At 33.6% G+C, this 20,016-nt stretch overlaps 2 protein-coding genes across 3 annotated transcripts; one reads left to right on the top strand and one right to left on the bottom strand.

Annotated features, from left to right (window-relative positions):
- Positions 1-6,734: 6,734 nt before the first annotated feature.
- Positions 6,735-8,868, top strand: LOC148914574 (ribonuclease TUDOR 1-like). Of its 2 annotated transcripts, none has more exons than XM_089043222.1 (7): positions 6,735-7,035; positions 7,417-7,549; positions 7,686-7,757; positions 7,839-7,910; positions 7,993-8,250; positions 8,333-8,521; positions 8,608-8,868. In XM_089043222.1, the coding sequence occupies exons 2-7, from the start codon at positions 7,445-7,447 to the stop codon at positions 8,626-8,628; spliced, it is 717 nt and encodes a 238-aa protein (XP_088899348.1). In that variant the 5' UTR covers positions 6,735-7,035; positions 7,417-7,444; the 3' UTR covers positions 8,629-8,868. The 2 variants fall into 2 exon arrangements, with proteins under 2 accessions (XP_088899348.1, XP_088899347.1); XM_089043221.1 differs by having other exon boundaries at positions 7,321-7,549.
- A 2,798-nt stretch (positions 8,869-11,666) lies between these two features.
- On the bottom strand, positions 11,667-15,157 carry LOC148914573 (ribonuclease TUDOR 2-like). Its single transcript, XM_089042701.1, has 13 exons — positions 15,002-15,157; positions 14,701-14,781; positions 14,472-14,582; positions 14,314-14,391; positions 13,986-14,162; positions 13,785-13,838; positions 13,578-13,688; positions 13,216-13,386; positions 12,881-13,072; positions 12,454-12,744; positions 12,067-12,339; positions 11,805-11,984; positions 11,667-11,723 (listed from the first exon to the last, which is right to left on the bottom strand). The coding sequence occupies exons 1-13, from the start codon at positions 15,155-15,157 to the stop codon at positions 11,667-11,669; spliced, it is 1,932 nt and encodes a 643-aa protein (XP_088898827.1).
- Between the last annotated feature and the right edge of the window lie 4,859 nt (positions 15,158-20,016).

Genomic DNA, 20,016 nt, shown 5'->3' with positions numbered 1-20,016 from the left:
TTCATGGAAAAAAATCTAAATAGGTTTGATAGCAAAGTGTAAAACATACCAATTACAGATGCATAAGGGCGCAATTTTTTCGTGGAAAACGGGATTGTAGTTTTCTGGATGTGCACAATAGTCAGCCTGATATCAATACAGATGTTTTTGAGTAAAATGTAACAAACATGCAGAAAAAGAGCTGTGAGGGAACTCACTTTGTCAAACAGCCATATATTTACCAGTCAAAACACATCCATATACTTGGACTACCCTTTTTGATGTGAGTGTAGGTTGAGCAACGTCCTTGGCGTAATCAGATTGAAGAATGATGAAACTGCCACCAAGAAGGCATATCATATTTCTTCAGGTCAGTGGAAGAAGGCGATTAGGAACTTGAAATGCCGGGTACATTCAGGTTATGAAAATCAAACACGAGATTATATATGCAATACTACCATAGGCACCGTTGTTACATGAAACATTTGTGCAGGAGTTAAATACTTACAGTCCCTAATAGCTCCGAAAGCTACAGGAAAGAAAGTTATATTATATCAAATAGTCTTGAAACTTCATACTAGAAGTTATAGAAATTTATGGTAAAAAATCACTTCAAAAGAGAGTAATACTAAAAATTGTGATCTGCGAAGGGACTTGAAAAACATTTTCAAATTAAATATGTAATCACTCGGAATTTAGCTAAAAGTCTGGAATTTAAGAGGAGAAATTGACAATTCCCTTGTTTGGCAACTTAAGAGTGGAAGTCGCGCGAAAAAAATCGTGGAAATTGGGGCATCAAATTCCCGAGTTTAATTTTCACCAAAATAGGTTTCATTTCATAATTTCCATAGTCTCATTTACAAAATTCCGTCATTTACAAAATTCGACATATATAAATCCAAATACTGAAATCTTCAATTGCTAGAAATTGAAATAATGGAAATCTAAATTCCGTCATTTTAGAATATAATGTAATTAATTTTCAATTGCATCATCCAAACAAAGGGTAAATGAAAAATAGGCACATAATAATTTTGAATTTAAAACCACAAGTACAAGATATGATGATAATGAGAATCAATAAAAATGATGGAATGAATATTGACAACAAAAACCATTAATTTTCATCAGTTTGGCAAGGAAGAAACAAATCTGAAACAATCAACACAAAGAAAAACATTAAATTTCACCAAATCAGTTGGAAAATAAATCAAAATATAACCTTCCTTCTACTGAACTTGAAGATATGCATTTTCTTGTTGTGGATCGGGGCACAATTTGTACTTTATGTTTTCATGAGTTGGGAGATAACTGTTTTTACTGGGAAGGTTCTTAGTTTCTAAAGAATATTGGAAGACATCATTATTTTCTTGAATGACAGTGCACCAAATTTTCAAGCTCGAATGCTGTCTGCCCTTTATAAACTGCCAAATTTTCTCTTGTAGAAGCCAAATTACCAACAAATGGGCTCAAACGGGCTGGGCTGGGCTTTAGACACCCATATCCTGCCTTAGCCCACTAAATGATGGGCCGAGCGTGCCCCCATCGGCATGTGAGTCCGTGGGCCAAATGATGATCTCTAATTAAATTTGGCCAAATCAGTAGAAAAATAAAGTTCAAAGTATAATTTTTTTAAAAAAAACTTAACATCTCTGAATATATATATATATATATATATATAAACTAACAACACTCACCTTAATCCTTCAAAATTTATCATAAAAAATAAACGATTCAAAATCAAGAAAATGGGGACTAAAGATGGAAAATCATGCTAAAAAGAAGGAATACGTGTATATTTTTGGGATTTTCATGTTGCTTGAGCTACTTTAAGGTGAGTGTTGCATGGCGTTTGATTGTTTAATTTTTAAAATTTAAAATTTTACTTTTAAAATTAAGGACTAATACTATTTTACCCCATCAAGGGTTAGGTGTCATATCGAAATGGGCCTTCAAATTTCAATTTCATCAATTTGATACCCAACATTTTTTAAATTGACCAAATTACACCCTTCGTCAACTTCATCCGATTCTTTCATCAATTGCTATTTGTGATTCTGTATATGCAATACGTCATTTCCCTTCTTCTCTACATAAACATGGATGAGAAGGTGTTGAGAGCACATGGATGAGAAGGTGTTGAAAAGAAGAAATAAAAATATTATAACCCAGAGGAGCAGCTGTGATATTGCCAGGGATGAAAGCACAAGGAAGAGAAGGTGTTGTAGTGGAAGAAAGAAACAGAGGTTAGTAGATTGGAGGTGTAAACACGGGATTGAAAAGCTCTTATAGAAATAGAAGTTCTCAATGATGTTTTAAATCAACAGCGTACAAGGAATCTAATGGTTACAAATAGAAGTCCGCATCCACTCCACACACTTGCACTTCGCAATAGAGAAAGTCCCCTCAATAGGGTACCTAAACCTTGATGGAATAAAACTAAAATTAAAATAGTTATCAAATGGGCTTAAGAAGTTTCTTCGTTTTGTTTACTTGCGAACTTCAGCATCTTCTGACATATGTTTGGATATGTTAAACAGGTAGCTGATTTCTGCATTCTGCAAGAAAGGACGGAAATAAGTGAAGCATATTTTTGGTTATTACAGTTGTGTTTCTAGTTTGATTTACACTCTCATATCCAATGGGTCACATGTTAAAATCAGAGATCCCAACAAGCCCACACATCCTTTACTTGTAAAATCCATAAGCTGCTTGGTACACAATAATCTAGGAAATTGCTACTCCCATCTCAATACATGCAAATAATATTTTATTATTATTATTATTTTTTTTTTTACAAAGATCCAAATTTCCATTTAAGAGTTGGATTTAATCCTCACATTTTGTGTTGTTGATTCAAGTGCTCTGACTTTAATGCCACATATTTTACTTTATTTTGATTTCAAAATTCCTTAAAAAAAATTAAATTCAAAAGAGTTAACCATAGTTAGGATTAAATAATATTTTAGAAATAAGGGTGGGTGGAAAGATAGGATTGTATTTTTTAAAATTTACATGGTGGGTGGAGAAATAGGACAAGTGGGGTGGAAATAGCAGCACTTTTTATGAAATTGTTATCTTATACTCATGTATATAAATTTTTTTTTTTTAAATTCTTATTAGAAAGTAGGAGTGTGATTAGTAATTTCGTTTCTAGTTTCCCCTTTTTTTTTTTTCCACAAGTGCATTCTTCTCTTTTCTTTTATTTATTTTTTATTTTTGCGTGCACTGCAAGCCTTCTACTATTGCAGGATTAGGAAACTTTGTTTCCAGTTTCCCAATTTTTTTTTCCAGTGTTCCTAATGTAAAGTCTAGGGTGACCTCTATAAGAAGACCGAACCCTTGGCACAGCACAACCATAGTAAGAGAGTGTGTGTTTTCACATTGGAGTATATTACTGCAATTTTTTGGACGACTGGTAAGTGTGTCTCTGTGTATATTACTGCTATTGAAGTCCCATCCAATGTTTATAGAGTTTTACCTCAATTCGATTTGAGTTACTTGGGTCAAGTTGGTTTATCACATGTTTTATTTGTATACGTTTTGATGTTGTGTGGGTTATGTCCTCCTTTGAACTCACTGTGGGTTTTGTATTTCGGGCTAACTATGTTTAAACCTTGTTTGGTTATAATTGTAGACACTAACTTATATTTTGTGTTGAAGCTGAATTGAAATGGCAAGCCAGCAACCTTCACCGAATGGAATCGAAAGCAGATATAAACTCAACCCCAACCCGGATGAAGTATGCTTTGCCTAGTTCCCATTTTACTCTGTTTTCTTTATATACATCTTTTTGCATATGTAACATATAGTGTGTGTGTGTGTGTGTGTGAGTAGAAGTATAATGGGGCATTTGTTTTGCAGATAATAGACGAAAACATTACTGAATATGTGTTAAACTACCATACATCTCATGTCTACTTTACCGGAAAAATCTACTTTAAAAATGGTAAAGAAAAGGATGTCCGATTTTTAAAGGAATTGGAAGAAGACTCAGCCAAGAACCTGTTTTCCCATACTTCCAAGATAGATCATGTGGGAGTCTTGAAACCTTACTTTGTGACTTATTATGAACCACAAAAATTCTGGATTTTGTGTTATGATTGGTTCGATCAGCTTCTAGACGAATTGCTGATGGATGAGGAGGATATTGTAAGATCGATGATAAATGTCCATGTGGATGCATTTTCTTGGTGGTGCGATCAGATTCGGTATAATATATTCATGTCTTTTTCACCCCCTCCCTTTTTTTTTTTTCTAGATTATGTATAACCAACATATTGTTTTGTAATCTGTTGTGTAGGTATCTTTTACAAACGCTAAAGGATATACATGCTCATAAGTTTTTTCACAAGGGTTTGGATAGCACGTGCAATTATGTTGTTGTTTCCCAGAAAATCAAGATCATTAACGTTCAAAGCAGTTTTGAAGACCTCCAAGTTCCTGTAAATCATGAAGAAGTAAGAATGTTGAGAATCAAGGATTTAAAAGCATTCAGGGACATGTTAAAGGATAATATATTAATGCCAAAGGCTTCTTGGGGTGATCGTGATTCTTTCTGTGATTTCTTTGACTATGACAAATATGAGTAAGATGGGTTTTTGTTGTTGTTGTTGTTGTTGTTGTCGTCGTCATAATGAATAAGGAAGTTTAGTTGACCTCGTATATATTATTTTTTTTCTGTCAGAAAATATATTATTTTATTTGACTCACACATTCTTATTTTCAATTGTTTTAAGGTACCCTAGATTTGTCGAGAAACTAACAAAACACCCATTTTTGTTGAAACCTGCTGAAAGAATGAGGTGTTTTTTTGACATATGGTTCTACCTGGAACACAGTGATATGCGCAGGAAGACATTCGTGATGATATTAAATGGTATTGAATTCCAACGGTATAAATCCTGGAATGATCTTAACCGAATGGTTCCCGCCTTCAAACAAATTTATGAGCACAAGGATGACGCATACAAGGGTGGAAGTCTATTGGACCTCCTCAGATTTTTAAGAAATATAGGTACCCACTACATGAAGTATGATATCAGCACTGAAGATGTGGACTCTGAGGTTCGAAAACTATATCCAAATTTTCTGGATAAGCTTTATACCCACCTAATCTGAAGGTAATATTATTACTGCATATATACTGTATATTTTTCCTCCGGTTGTTATCCTGCTGATTAGTCTTGTATTTGTTTTTATGTGCAGATCATTGTTAGCCTCTTGGCTCCACCGAACTGGAATAGATTTGGTTTTTCTTGGTATGGACTGGGAAACAATCTGTGTTCTTTAGGTTTTTAGGATATATGTTACTTTTATTTTGTATGAGAGGATCAATTCTTTCGTGAATTGGAGTGAGAAAGTTTTATTTTTCTAAAATAAGAGTATTGGCGTTGCATCAATATTTTCTATATGTAATTTGTATCTTCCTAAGCATATCTTGAATGAGGTCTTTATAAAAATTGATGAGTTCTGTCAATTATTTTTCTTTCTTTAGTTTGGCCTCCCTGGTTGGAAGCCATTTCTTTATTTTGCTCTTTTCCATACAAGACCAAAAGTTTTGGGTAATGTTAAACGAACCCTAAAATTAACTGGTTACACTCTACTATCAAACGATTTATTGAATTACTAATTTACCCTATTTGTATTCGACACCTACTACAAGACTTTCCAATGGCTGAGTTTAGACACAATTTCAGAGAAGCAAACATGGCAGCTTATCTGTTATCCAAAAAAGGCCATACTTATCCCAATACTTGTATATATATTGAGGGATTCTTCAAATAATTTTATTTGAGGGACACCCTTTAGGGTCCCCTACGATATATATATATATATATATATATTTTAAACGATCCAAATTATCTATTTTTTATGTCTACGTACATTCATTGATCATCCCTGCAAAAAATTAGACAAATCGGAAACCGTTTCGACATCCAATTGTATCATACAAAATCAATGAACACGGTACTTCAAGAAAGTACTAAAAAATTTCAATAATTGAAATGAGTGGTCAAATGATATCGGATTCAAGTGATTTATTTATTATTATTATTTTTGTAGAGATGATCTTCGACTGAATATCTTACAAAATAGACGGTTTGAATTAATAAGTCCCTCAAATAAACTTATTTGAGGGATCCCTCAACCGAAGCTCACTGTATATATATATATGGTTAAGTCATTTCTCAATGGACTTACTAGCTAGCTAGGATCAAGTTTGATCTATATGATTGCAAGATCATGATAGTGTTCGTTGTGATTTACTTTTAGTTTGATCTATATGGTTTTAAAATATTATAAATTTAAAAAATTTAAAAACAGAAAAGAAAAAAAATTCCCCCCCACTCAGGGCCCATTTTGATAGGGCATCTAAACCTCGATTGAGTAAAATGTCGTTAGTCCTAAAATTATATTAACTAAATTATAATCCAAGTTGGAATTAGTTAACTCAATATTTAATATTATTTATGATGTGACACGTGACATATCGTTTGGGACTCAAATTTGGTGTCTCTAGCATTATTGTTAAAATTTATATAAAATAAATAAATGAGTCAAAATCAGGAAAATTTGAACTAGCGATGAAAAATCACACTTAAAAGTCAAGCATAACGCTAAAAAGGAGGAAAACGTTTATATTTTTGGGATTTTCATGTTGCTTGAGGTATAATTTGAAGAAAAGTTTATTTTTGGCTAGATTTGGATTTAATTTCGTATTTTATCTTTAAGTAGAACACAAATATATTTTCCTGATATGGTTGGTTGTATCTTTTTAATTTGGCAAGTTTTAGGATATTCCACGCCCGCAATTCTTCTCTTTTTTGTTTGGTTGAACGTACCTTTTTCTATTGCAGGATTAGGAAACTTTGTTTCCAGTTTCCAATATATATATTTTTTTCCCGTCAATAGAATTAGGGTTCCTGATTATAAAAAGAAAAGGACAGACCCCTTGGCACTGCATATCAAACCAAGATAGAGGAGCAAAGAGAGTGTGCTTTCATATTGGAGGAGTATCGGGTACAGATCCATCAATCTTTTTGGACGACTCCGGTAAGTGTGTCCCTATGTATATTACTGCGATTGAAGTCCCATCCAATGTTTATAGGGTTTATCACATGTTTTATTATGAACTATTTGGATTGCATAGATCATTGACAAAAACTACTTAGATTTCTATAAAAAATTTGCAATTTAATTTCGTGGAGTCTATAGAACCAATTCACATCTATTAATTTTGCGGAATTCTAATACTTTATAGCAATAGTCGTGTGTCCATATATGTTTTGCCCCTATATTAGAATTAGGATTCCTAATTAATGTAGATTTAAAGTCCAGGTGGTTCCCTATAAAAACGACAGGACGATTGGCACAACACAGCCATAATTCATTCAATCAAATTAACCAAACTCAAGAGAGATTGTGTTTTCATAGTATATCGGCTATAAGATCGTGCTGCAGTATGATGACAAATTATGAGTTGGAAGGAAGATCAAGGGTTTGGAAAGATTCTGTACCCCGACCTACAGATTTAAAAAGGCTTCAAGACGAGAATTTGATACGAATGGTACGTAGTATTTAAAAAATTCATAATTATTATGAAAATTTATCACTCAATTATGCTTTCTCATTTGTACGTACCTGTTTCAATGTATATGTCAATTATTATTTGTCATGTGTAATTGAATTTCGTTTTCTTCCAGTGTGTGAAAACTGTAATTGGGGATCACATCATTCTTAATTCTGGCGTGGACGACATAGTAGACTCGTCGAAGGTGAGAAATAATAGACTTTGTCATGTGTATACATGTCCGTTATTCTTTGTCATGTGTATGCTGAATTTCGTTTTCTTCCAGGCTGTGAAAACTGTAATTCGGGATCACATCATTCTTAATTCTGGCGTGGATGACATAATAGACTTGTCAAAGGTGCAAATAATTTATAATAATTAAAATGGATGTGCTTGTATGATTTTTTCCAGTCGTTCATTCATTTATTTGTTTGTTTCAGGCAACGTGCATGGAAGCTCATAAAGCCCGTGATCATATCTTTTTATTGTCTCTTGGTAAATACAAGACAGTTCCTGCTATTGTGGAATCAGTTATCCGTACTAACAACAGGGATAAAATTATACTACGGATTCAAAAGGAGAAGACATGGAGGATTGCCTTCTCACTTTGTGGTGTCACATTGCCCAGAGATGAGGAGCCCTATGCAGATGAAGCATTTGAACTACTGAGGCAAACCATAGTTCATAAAAGGGTGGAGGTAATTATTTAGCGCTTATCTGGTAGCTTTGATTTCCCCTTGGTTTTGTTTTTGCTTCGATAAAATGGTATCTCTTGTCCAGATTTTATTGGAGACTATTGATGAAGATGGATATTTCGTGGGAAGTTTATTGGAGTCAAATACCCATGTGGCAATGCCCCTGCTTGAAGCTGGCCTTGCAAAACTACTTAAATATGGTACCCGTTTGCCCATTAATCATCTCACGAAGCTTTTTAGAGTCGAGAAGTCTGCAATAACGAAGAAACTGAAAGTATGTGATGCAACCTATATATACCTGCATTAAGACAATTGCCTTCCTTTTAACTAATTGTGTTAATGATATTCATTTTGTTGCAGATTTGGGAGAACCATATATAGCGACCAGTAACAGAAAAAAGAGTTGAAGGGCATTCACGAACTTGCAGAAGTTCCAATCCAAGAACAAGTAACAGAAGAGATTCTAGGAGTTGGAATTTTTTTTATGGAATAGTTTAGCCTTTAAGTGTGAGTTGTTTATCACATCAGTGTAGTACAAGCAACAAATACAATTTCATGTTTGGCCTTCATTGTAGAGAGACCTCTTAGTTCTTTCTTTTTTGGTCGATAAAGAGACCTCTTATTTTGTTTTTTGGGTATATTTTGTGGTAGAATTTTTCTCTTAAGACTCAAATCATGCATGACTGACCAGTACAGATTTTACTTGGAACTGCACCTAACATTAGAGGGAATGATTATTGATATTTTCGAAAAAAAATACCAAATTAATATACAAAATCAGATCAAAGCCAATATTGGTCTGCACGTTTTTCCAAATTCAAAGATAATTAATATCCAACGTTAGCACCAAAGCATTTGGTTTGCACATTTTGAATTCAAAACAAATAGCAGAATACAAATAGTGATCACAAGCAGATATTACCAAAAACAAGTTTAGCCTTCAAACTTTCCAAAAGTGCAAGGTATATATTTTGTGAAGTGACGGCACCTTAAAAATTTGCCTCCTTATAGCAAGGAGAGTAAAAGGCTGCCCTAGAATAAAAACTACAATTGTCAGCAATGTATTGGCTATCAAATAAGACAAAAAGAATTTTCTGGACAGAGGAGCAAAAGCTGGCAGAAACGGTCATCCACTGAATCGTCAAGAAATCGTTCAAGTGGATATCAAAATCTTGCTGGATATCAAAATGGGGTCAATCTTGATTCTTGAATATCAAGAACTAGCAGACTTCGGAGGCATAATTAGTGACTAATTTGGAATCTCCTACTTAGTTTTTATGATTTTCTCGTAGCTATTATTCACTCACAATCTGGATTTTCCAAAGCATTCCCAACTGTTGCTACTTGGGCCTTGATTAATCCTCCAAAGGTTTATTTTGAAAATCATTTCGTTCTTTAATCCAGTGAATCAGATGGTTTTCATGAGTTAAATATTGTTATTCATTTGTTGCCATCATTAAAAAGATTGTTTGAGTAAAAGAAGGAGCATGAGTTAGGGTTACAATTATTAACTATATGTGCCCTTGGATTAATCTAAGGATCATTATTAAAGAGGTCCTCACGTTTCCTCATTTTTAAGTCATGTATTTTCCTGATATGGTTGTATCTTTGTAATTAGTCAAGTTTTAGTATTAGGGACACTCTTTCGGATTTAATTGATTTTTTGCAGAGATGATCTTTGAGGGAATATCTAAAAACTAGACGATTCGATGATTGAAATACAATGCATTTGCATGTTATTATCGTGTTGATGCCATTGTAAACATGCAGAAAAATAGGGAGGTGTTGTACAAAATACATGTGTCCGCCCGATAATAACGTCCCGATGTTCCACCGTTTATATGAAGAAATTGAAAATTACATAGAATTTTAAAATGACGGAATTTTGTAAATAGCACTATGAAAATTGTGAAATGACGCCAATTTTGGAAATTAAACTCGGGAATTTGATGCTTCAATTTCTACGATTTTTTCCGCGCGTCATTTAATAAATTCCGCGCTTAACTTGCCAAACAAAGGAATTGTCAATTTCTTCTCTTAAATTCCCGACTTTTAGCTAAATTTCGAGTTATTTTCCCTTATCCAAACAGAGGGTATTTTCATGTGTCCTTTGGTTGAGGAATCCCTCAAATAAGTATTTGAGGGACATCTTTGTAAGACCCACCACACATGGTATTTCAATGATCAGAACTGTCTAGTTTTTATGCATTCTCTCAAAGATAATCTCTACAAAAAATCACTTGAATTCAAAACCATGTGGCCATTCAATTAGATGGTTGTTATTATAACCTTTTGTTGAAGCACGGTGTTCATCTATTTTTTTTGTCCCAATTAGATCCCTTAATGAATTTCAAATTGCATGTTTTTTTTGTTTTTTTGGGCAAGAATGATCTATGAATGATGCTTAGAAAAATAGATGGTTTGGATCATTGAAAAAAAAAAAATTCATAGAATACCTTCAAGTTTACTATAGGTAACTTGAGCTATCGATATAGATGTTTAATCGGGGAATGGATGAGCAACAAGCTTCATCGAGTGACAGCAACAAAAAGAAATACACGAACTCAATTCAATTAAGATTTTAAAAGAGTTAAATGGAGTTATAAAGTTTGTAGAGTTCAATGTAGTTCAATTGATTTCTATCAACTCCACATAAAGCTTGATTGAATTCCTAGATTGATTTTGATGCTGTTTGTTAGAGTTTTATCGTAGATTTTAAAAGAGTTGATTAGAGTTCTAATATATATATATATATATATATATTTTTATCTTTGTGGTTGTTTATCGTTTTTCTAGATTTTCAAAAGAGAAAAGTACATTTACAAAAACATTTGAGCTATTGAACTTCCAAATCAATACATCCAAATAAAATTTTTTAAAAAAGGGCATCTAATAATTTGTTCAAATGTGCAACCAAATAAGGACTTATGTCTGCATGTTTATTAAAAATGCACAAAAGTAAAAACATAAAAGTAATTTCATGACAAAAAAAATGATAAGTAAACTATAATTCTAAATGCATAAAATGAATAAGTATATGCTTCATTGCTCATCTTTGACTCCCGTCATTCATAGCATCTCTCCACATATCTGAAGATATCTCAACCCTCCATTGGTTAGCATTCTCCCGTTGTTGTTCTTGGGTTTGAAAAACTTGGTCATAATTATTTCCCTACACTGATGTGACGAAGAATTCATGATTAAATGCTACATGAAATTGTATTTGTTCCTTTAACTACACTGATGTGACGAAGAATTCATGATTAAATGCTAAACTATAAGATAAAAAGATTCCTAATTCCTAATACATCTTTTCTTCTAATTTCTCAACACTTGCTCGATATCTTCTCCATATATAGCGCCACACTCCCACCTATTGACCCTTGTTCTTGGAACTTTTGAAATTTCGTGTATGCCCTTCAACTCTGTCTTATGTTAGTAGTTGCTATAAGAGGGTTCCCATAATTTTCCCAAATCTGCAGCAAAATGAATATTATTAACACAATTAGTTAAAAGGAAGAATGTCATAATGCAGTTATATATGTTGCTTCACATACTTTCAGTTTCTTCGTTCTTGCAGACTTCTCAACTCTAGAAAGCTTCTTGGAATAATCAGTGGGAACACCAACTTTAAGTTTTGCAAGGCCAGCTTCAAGCAGGGGTATTGCCACATGGATATTTGACAACAATAAAGTTCCCACGAAACATCCATCTTCATCAATTGTCTCTAGTTCAACCTGTACGGATGATACAATTTTATGGAAGTAAGAAGAAAACCAAGAGAAAATAAAAGCTACCAGATAAATGCTAAATTATCACCTCCACCGTTCTCTGAAGTATGTTTTTTCTCAATAGTCTAATTGCTTCATTTGCATAGGGCTCCTCATCATATCTGGGCAATGTGACACCACCAAGTGAGAAGGCAATCCTCCATGTCTTTGCGTTTTGAATCCGTAGTATAATTTTATCCCTCGTGTTAGTACGGATAATAGATTCCACAACAGCAGGAACTTTCTCGAATTTATCATCAGCACCATCAAAGAACCATAAAAAGATATAATCACAGGCTTTACCACTTTGGTCGAGTGTTGCCTGAAACAAATGCATGTCATGAATGAATGAATTGATAAGAAAAACTAACTCGCAGAGAAAAAACACATCGATCCCTTGTAACTGTTATTATAAATTATGGAGTAATATTCTCACATTTGACAAGTCTTTTATGTCCATGACTTTAGGATCCACGCCAGAATGCATTCCTTTGTTATTACGAATAGCATCTGATTCTGCAATACGAAGGGCATCATAATATTTTGATACCAACTCAATATCCTTTTGTCTACAAACAGTGCCAAGGCCTTCTGCGACGACCAACTCAGAAACATTCTGGCTATCACGAGCATCACCACCATCATTTACAAGGAAGACTGATCCATGGTAATATTTTATCTGAGTTTTCGGGCTGGGAATCCTTGAATACTCCAATTCAACTCGCACCTGCAAGTGTTTGTTCATTTTTCTTGATAATCCCAATGGTGAATAGAGTACTGAAGTTGACAAGGTTTATTTCAAATCATAACAGAGATTTCTATAATTAAGAAAACAACATATCAAAATTAGTTCGCATGCATACTTGGCGCCCAATAAGGTGTGCTCTCACAAACTCCATTGCTTCATTAGCATAGGCCTCCTCTCGTTTTACTCCAGCAGAACCCAATTTTGGACACGTAATACTTGAAAGATAAACCTCACGGTATTGTTCAGTGCCATCTTTCAGAGAATCATCAGCCACAATGATGTGGTCCCCACATAGAATTTGCACAACCTGGGAGAATACAAAAATCCATTTCACATGACAAAGAATAACGGACAGATAGCTTGGAATACGCATATAGTTTTTTGTTTTTGGACAAAGCATAATTGAGTGATATAAATTTTCATAATAATCATGAATTTTTTAAATACTACCGTTCCTCTCAAATGCTGGCCTCGAATCCTATATAAAGCTGTAGGTGGGGGCACGTAGTCTTTCCAAACCCTTGATCTTCCTTCCCTAGCCTCATAATCTGCATTTTTTAGCTCCCACTTCTCTTTTTCTTCCATAATGTCTTCACTCCAGGCACCATATTTTGCATAACTCTGAACACGAAATTTAAAAGCATCCACATATATATAATTACGGGTTTGAAAGAGGCTATAAAATATTCACGAGCATAACATGCAAGGAGATACACCAAAGACTGAAAGCACATGTGATAAATATTACAACTGCCAGAAATTGGAACACATTTAACCATCATGAAATGGGAATGCAGTTTAAGCGCTCTTACTTTTTTAATAAGCTCCAACGCTAGGGATTTCTCTTCCGAGTCTCCGCCGTAGTAACATACTGACCCAACTATATTATTGTGTTTGTCAGTGCCTCTCACACATATTTGCACCTATAAATTTCCACCATAGTGTTCATAAAATTGAAAATAAATTCAATGTACACAAGATAATCTACAGTAAAAATTCCTTACATCTCTATGCAATACTTGAATTTCTGTAAACCATTTAGATTCATGTGCGAGAGGTGTTATAGACAAAGCCTAATTGCAACAAAGAGAAAAATGTTATATACATACATATATATATATATATATATATAATACATAATGTTATGAAAACAAAGCCGATATAAACCAAATGTAACGCTGTACAGACTTTTCCAAATTACAAAAGGAAAGCATACATACCTGAACTCCTACAACCATTACATCGATAAAATGAAAATCTGGAATCAATAAGACTCTGACTGTGCGGGCATCGATGACTGTCTCAGCAATACCACTCATGGGAGTAGTTTTAACTAACAAACTCTGGATAGTTAACTCGCTACGTATCCTACTGGATTCCATAGCAGCATCTGGGTCCTGAAATTAAGAACAAAATGGTCATGATATCTAAGTTGTCATGTACATCGATCACACACAAGATTTGAAGTCAACTTCCAACATATATGCTACAACAAGTTAGATTCACGTCATAAGAAATATAAGGCAGGGATAAATTAAAAATGCAAACCTTGTTCCAGAGACCAAGGCCATCCTCCATAGCTTTCTCTTGCTCGAGCTTTGCTTTGTTATTATTGCTCTCCCTCACCTGCACTCTTACACCCATTTAAATGAAACATTGAATATAAAATTAGCGACCAATAACTCCAAAAAAGAGACGATTGAAACCTTTGCCCAGCCTTTAGAAATAGCCCGTAGTGCAACATTTTCTTCTCCCAGCATAACATTCCCAAATATAATTGTTCCGAAGTTATATTTCTGCTCATATAATGCTACGACCTGTTGGGAAATGTAGTGAGGTAGATACATGCATGATGGTTATTCATTGTTAAAGGACTAGCTAGTACAATCGATAGTAAACCAAAAAAAGAGAAGTGATATGAAAATAGCTGGGCACCTTTCCTATGCACAGTTTCCTCATAAACTCTCTGCTGCCCCATGCAAATAACTCATCCCTTTCAAAATTTTCATCCTTATCCTGGCAGGAAGAAACAAGAGAACACAAAAATGGCAGCAAACAATTAATGCATGAAATTTTTTTAAACAAATCCACAATCCATAACCGTATAATCCTTGATTTTTGTATATATATAATTTTTTTAGAAAAAACAAAGAGCAAAAACGAACTAACAACCAACAATATCCAAAAAACACAAAATTAAGAACATGTTGGCAGAACACAAATGTTTATTACGTACCAATGCCGGAGCAGAAGCCTGTGACAAGCAGACTGTCTTTTCAAACTTGGGATCGATGATGACCTGCCCACCTTTGATAGGCAAGAGGACCAAGCGATCCCCTGAAGGAACAGCCTTTACCGTTGCCTCAAAGCGTTGCATCTCAACAGCCTTCATTGTCACCTATGGAATTAATGTCATGTCAACAACCTTCTAATAACAACTAGAAGCAAAACTAAAGAAAAATAGCATGGGATGGCAAGGGTTACTGTGCAAAAAAACCAGAAGTTGTAGACGTGGCATTCCATATATATGCACATAAGTCAATTTTATTCAAGAAAATCGAAAGTTAAAGGAGGACAGAACCCAGTACACGACATCAAAACTTATGCAAATTACCGCAACATCATATTTTGTACACAAGCACCACGTGACCATAGTCGATGCAAAACAAAATAGAACGATATAAGACGTAGTAATAGAATACCACACCCTGTTTACGTTACTTTCGTATACTCCATCAATTTAGTCATATTAAATGTTCATATTTCACAATATAATCCAAATCATTCGTAATAAAACATGTGACATACCAACTTGACAATTAACTGAAATCGACTTAGGGTAAAACTGTATAAACGTTGGATGGGACTTCACTCACAGTAATATACATAGAGACATCACTTACCAATCGTCCAAAAAGATTGCAGTAATATATGCCTGATACTCCTCCAATGTGAAAAAAAAAACACACACACACGCACACGCTCTCTCTTGCTATTAAAAACTCTCACTTCGCTTACTGAATTTGATTAAATGAATAATGGCTTGTGCCGTGCAAAGGGTTCGGTCCTTTTTTTATAGAGGATCACCCTCTACTTTAAATCTACATTAGGAACACTGGAATTAAAAAATAAAATTTAAAAAAAAGGGAAACTGGAATTCCTAATCCTGCAATAGAAGAAGGCTTTGGACCCACACGCAAAAAAAAAAACAAAAACAAAAAAGGAAAAAAAAGAGAAGAATGCACGTGTGGGAAAAAAGAAAAGGGAAACTAGAAACGAAGTTTACTAATTTCTCACTCCTACTTTCTAACTGATATATACACAAATATAAAGATATATATTTTGACCCAAAAAAAAAATAAACATACGCATAGAGCATGAACATAGCTGAAGACTAAAAGGAAAGTCAGAGCAAAGAAACGAAGCTGAAGCAGAAGACGAAGACGACCTACACCATCGCAGGCTGAAGAGGAAGACCCACCATCTATGCGAAAGAGGTATGCTATCATTGGTTATGATTGTTTCAATATATGGGCCATGGTTCTTCGATTTGGGGTTCTGGAATGAGTTCTGATCTGGTTTTAATGGGTTTGAAGATCACTCCTCATGATTTTTTTAATGGTTTTTTAAAATTTTGGAATATCATGTGTGCGAAGTCTCTAGTCCTAATTGATTTGGCGAAGAAAAAAACAGAATTTGAGCCATGGTTATTCTATTTGGGGGTTCTGTGTGATGAGTTTTGATTTGGGTTCTATTGAGTAATTTTTAATATGGATTCTAATGGGTAACTCATAAGACAGAATTTTGGAATATCACGTGTGCGAAGTCTCTGCTCCTAATTGATTTGAAGAAGACAAAAAAATAAAAAACAGAATTTGATTGAAAGAGTTTGATTGGTCTCTTCTCCTAAGAATATTATCATTATATGAATATATCCTTTGTTTCTATTGATTACATGGGCGTATAGTAGCTCTATATGTACAGCTTGGTAGAGAATTCTACAATAAAACTTGTTACAAACTTTGTGGAGCTGCAGAAAAGTGTAGCAAGGCTGTGAAGTCAGCCGGAGCCTTTTTGGACGGCTCCGGTAAGTGTGTCCTATGTATATTAGGGCGATTGAAGTCCCATCCAATGTTCTCAAGTCCATTAATTTGATTTATTTGGGTCAAGTTGGTGTATCACATGTTTTATTATGAACAATATGGATTACATAGATCCATGACAAAAACTGCTTAGAATTCTATTAAAATTTTGCAATTTATCTTTGTGGAGCCTATAGAAACAACTCACATCTATTAATTTTGTGGAATTCTAATACTTTAGCAATAGTCGTGTGTCCATATATTTCTGCCAGTTTTTGATTGGAGATTAGCATGGTAGGTGGCTTTGTAGGTATATATATGTAGGGGATTGGCATCAGAGTTGGAAATCTCGGATTGGCATATTGTATAATATGAATGCTTAAATTTTCCGATTGTTTAGTTCGAATAATTATAGCAACTAATTAAGTTATATTTTGTGATGGGGAAAAAGTTTATTTGGAATGGGAAAGCAACAAGCTTCAATTGATGGAGTACAAAAGGGACATCAACTCAACCCCGACAAGGATGTGGTATGTTTTGACTACTTTTTCATTTTTATTTTATTTGCATCGATTATGCTTCACGTGATGCTTGTATAACAGTAAAAATATGATGTTGTGGTTATTTTTTATGCAGAGAATAGGAGGTGAAAGTATGAATATCATTGGATATGAGTTAAATTATGACCCATCTCAAATTTACTTTGCTGGAAAAATATACTTTAAAGATGGCAAAGAAAGGGAGGCTCGATTTTTTAAGTTCGAAAAATCGCAGGAAGAGTTAGCTAAGCAGATATTTAATCAAACTTCCAATTTAACTTATCATGCGGGTTTCTTGAAACCTTACTTTGTGAGTTATTATGAACCACAAGATATTTGGATTTTGTGCTACCCTCAATTCGATCAACTTCTGTGCGAAATGATGGATGACGATTTTGTAATGCCAATGAGAACTGAGATTTCTCATATTCTATCTCCTTGGTGGTGCGATGCAATTCGGTATAATATATTCATATCTTTTTTCTTTTTGCCTCAAATATGTATTGTATAATAATTAGTGCTGATAATGTTTTTTTTAATCCATTGTGCAGGAACCTTTTACGAACAATAAAACATATACATTTTTATGATTTTTTTCATATGGGTTTGAACAAAACATGCAATTATGTTGTTGTTTCCAATCGAATCAAGATTATTAACGTGGAATGCAGTTTTGAAGACCTCGGAGATACCATACATCCTATAAATGTAAGGATCACTACAAAAAAGAATGCCTTTAGCGAGGGTGATTTATGGTCGGAAAAGGTGTTTTGTAGTCGAAAATACCCTTTTTGACAAATTGTCGCGGAAGTCGAAAAGCGCTGGTTGCAAATAGTTTTTTCCAACCACTCCGTCGGAAATAATGTATTTTCGCCCATATTTCATCGATATTGTTAAATTTCTGTCGAAAATGCATTTTCAAAACAATGATACAAATTCATTTCCAACCATAACTCTGGTCACAAATAATTATGCAAATCGCTATTGAAATAATTATTTATCGAGATCTTTTGTTTTATAGCGACAATATATTTTCGACCAAATGACTATTTGCCGTAAATAATATTTCCGACCTAAATTATTATTTGTGATGAATATAATTTCTCGGAATTGTGCATTTCCAACATGGAAGTGCGTCGAAAAAATGTTTTTCTGATTTACATTTATAGCAATTATCAAGAGTAAAAAGTCGTCGAATGTACAAATATTTTGTAAAAGAAATATATAAAGATTTCAATGAGAAATTGTTGCACGAAAAATAATATATATTATTATTAGTAAAAGACCAATGTAACAAATTCCAAAAACTCATTACAATCCTAAGATATATCCTATATCAATGGTCCTCAAGCCTACTTCCAACCAATAAGGTGTTTGAATGCGGCTTTCAGGTCTTCCTGTGACTTGTATGTAAATATGGCTTCCTAGAAATGCAAAACCTTATCCCATGATTCAAGCACACCTACATACAAATAGTTATGATCCTGAATTGAAAACATATAAATATTCTTTTGGATGAAAAAAAATATTATGAGAATCAAAAAACATAACACATGCCTTAACTGAAATAAAGACACAAGTGATTGAACAAAATTTTACACATAACAGAAAGTGGCTTCTTATTTCAATGTTATTTCAAACTTAAACTCAAGATTTTAATCATGATAATCACAAATTGATCTTTATGAGGTTAAAAAAATGATTAAGAGTTTAATAACATACCTAAAACATGACAAAATGGATCAAATAAAGAACTGAGGCAACAAAACTAGTTAAATAATAATAAAAGAGTACACATAGAATAGAAGAACCGTTGAAGAAATAACATGGTAATCACAGAGTGCTCCTCATGTCACTAACTGTATCGATCAACAAAACAACAATATTATAGCATTCCAGAAACACATCTGTTAGTGTAAGAGAACATGTGCTAGTGTAAGAGAGACAAGTCTACAAAAGTCTTTTAAGTGCACTACTGTAAGATAAAAGAAAAGAGAATAATATATATCCTCCATATTGAGAGATCCTTGCAAACCTTTTGACAAAGAGAAAAAGTTGTTTACTAGTCTAACCAGCATATCAACTAAGACTGCAAAACAGGGCTAAACATTATAATATAATATGACAAAGAGCCAAAATGAAAACTAAAATACAGCAGCACTCAAATCATAAAACAAAGCCTATAAAGAGATATCCCAACTATCTCACGTGCTTCATTTGTCGATTGTTCATACACCAATTTACCATTATCTACTAGAGTTCTACAGCTTCATCTTTCAGTATTCAATTAAAGAAAACAATGGCATCGAAAAAAGTTAGGACAACCAAAATTATTGACAATCCAACATTCTTTCACTAACACAATATTTATCAAGACTTTCTTGACATCTTTGTGGCCTATAGCAATAGAAAGAGTCTCTCAAATGAAAAACAGAACAACACATTAAAAAAACCAATTAACAATTAACAAAATTAAAGCAAATGAAGCGAACTCAATTACAAAATTTAATTTACCTTTTCCAAGACTCAAACGGACATTTATACAAAATCAAGGAAAAATCGAAACACTAAAACTCAGAAAACCAAATTGATATATATAGAAAGGAAAAAATCACTTCTCAAGTCATGCT

Source organism: Prunus mume, linkage group LG8, assembly GCF_029339155.1.
Source record: "Prunus mume cultivar Tortuosa linkage group LG8, ASM2933915v1, whole genome shotgun sequence".
NCBI lineage: Eukaryota > Viridiplantae > Streptophyta > Magnoliopsida > Rosales > Rosaceae > Prunus > Prunus mume.
This window is presented reverse-complemented; position numbering and strand designations above follow the sequence as displayed.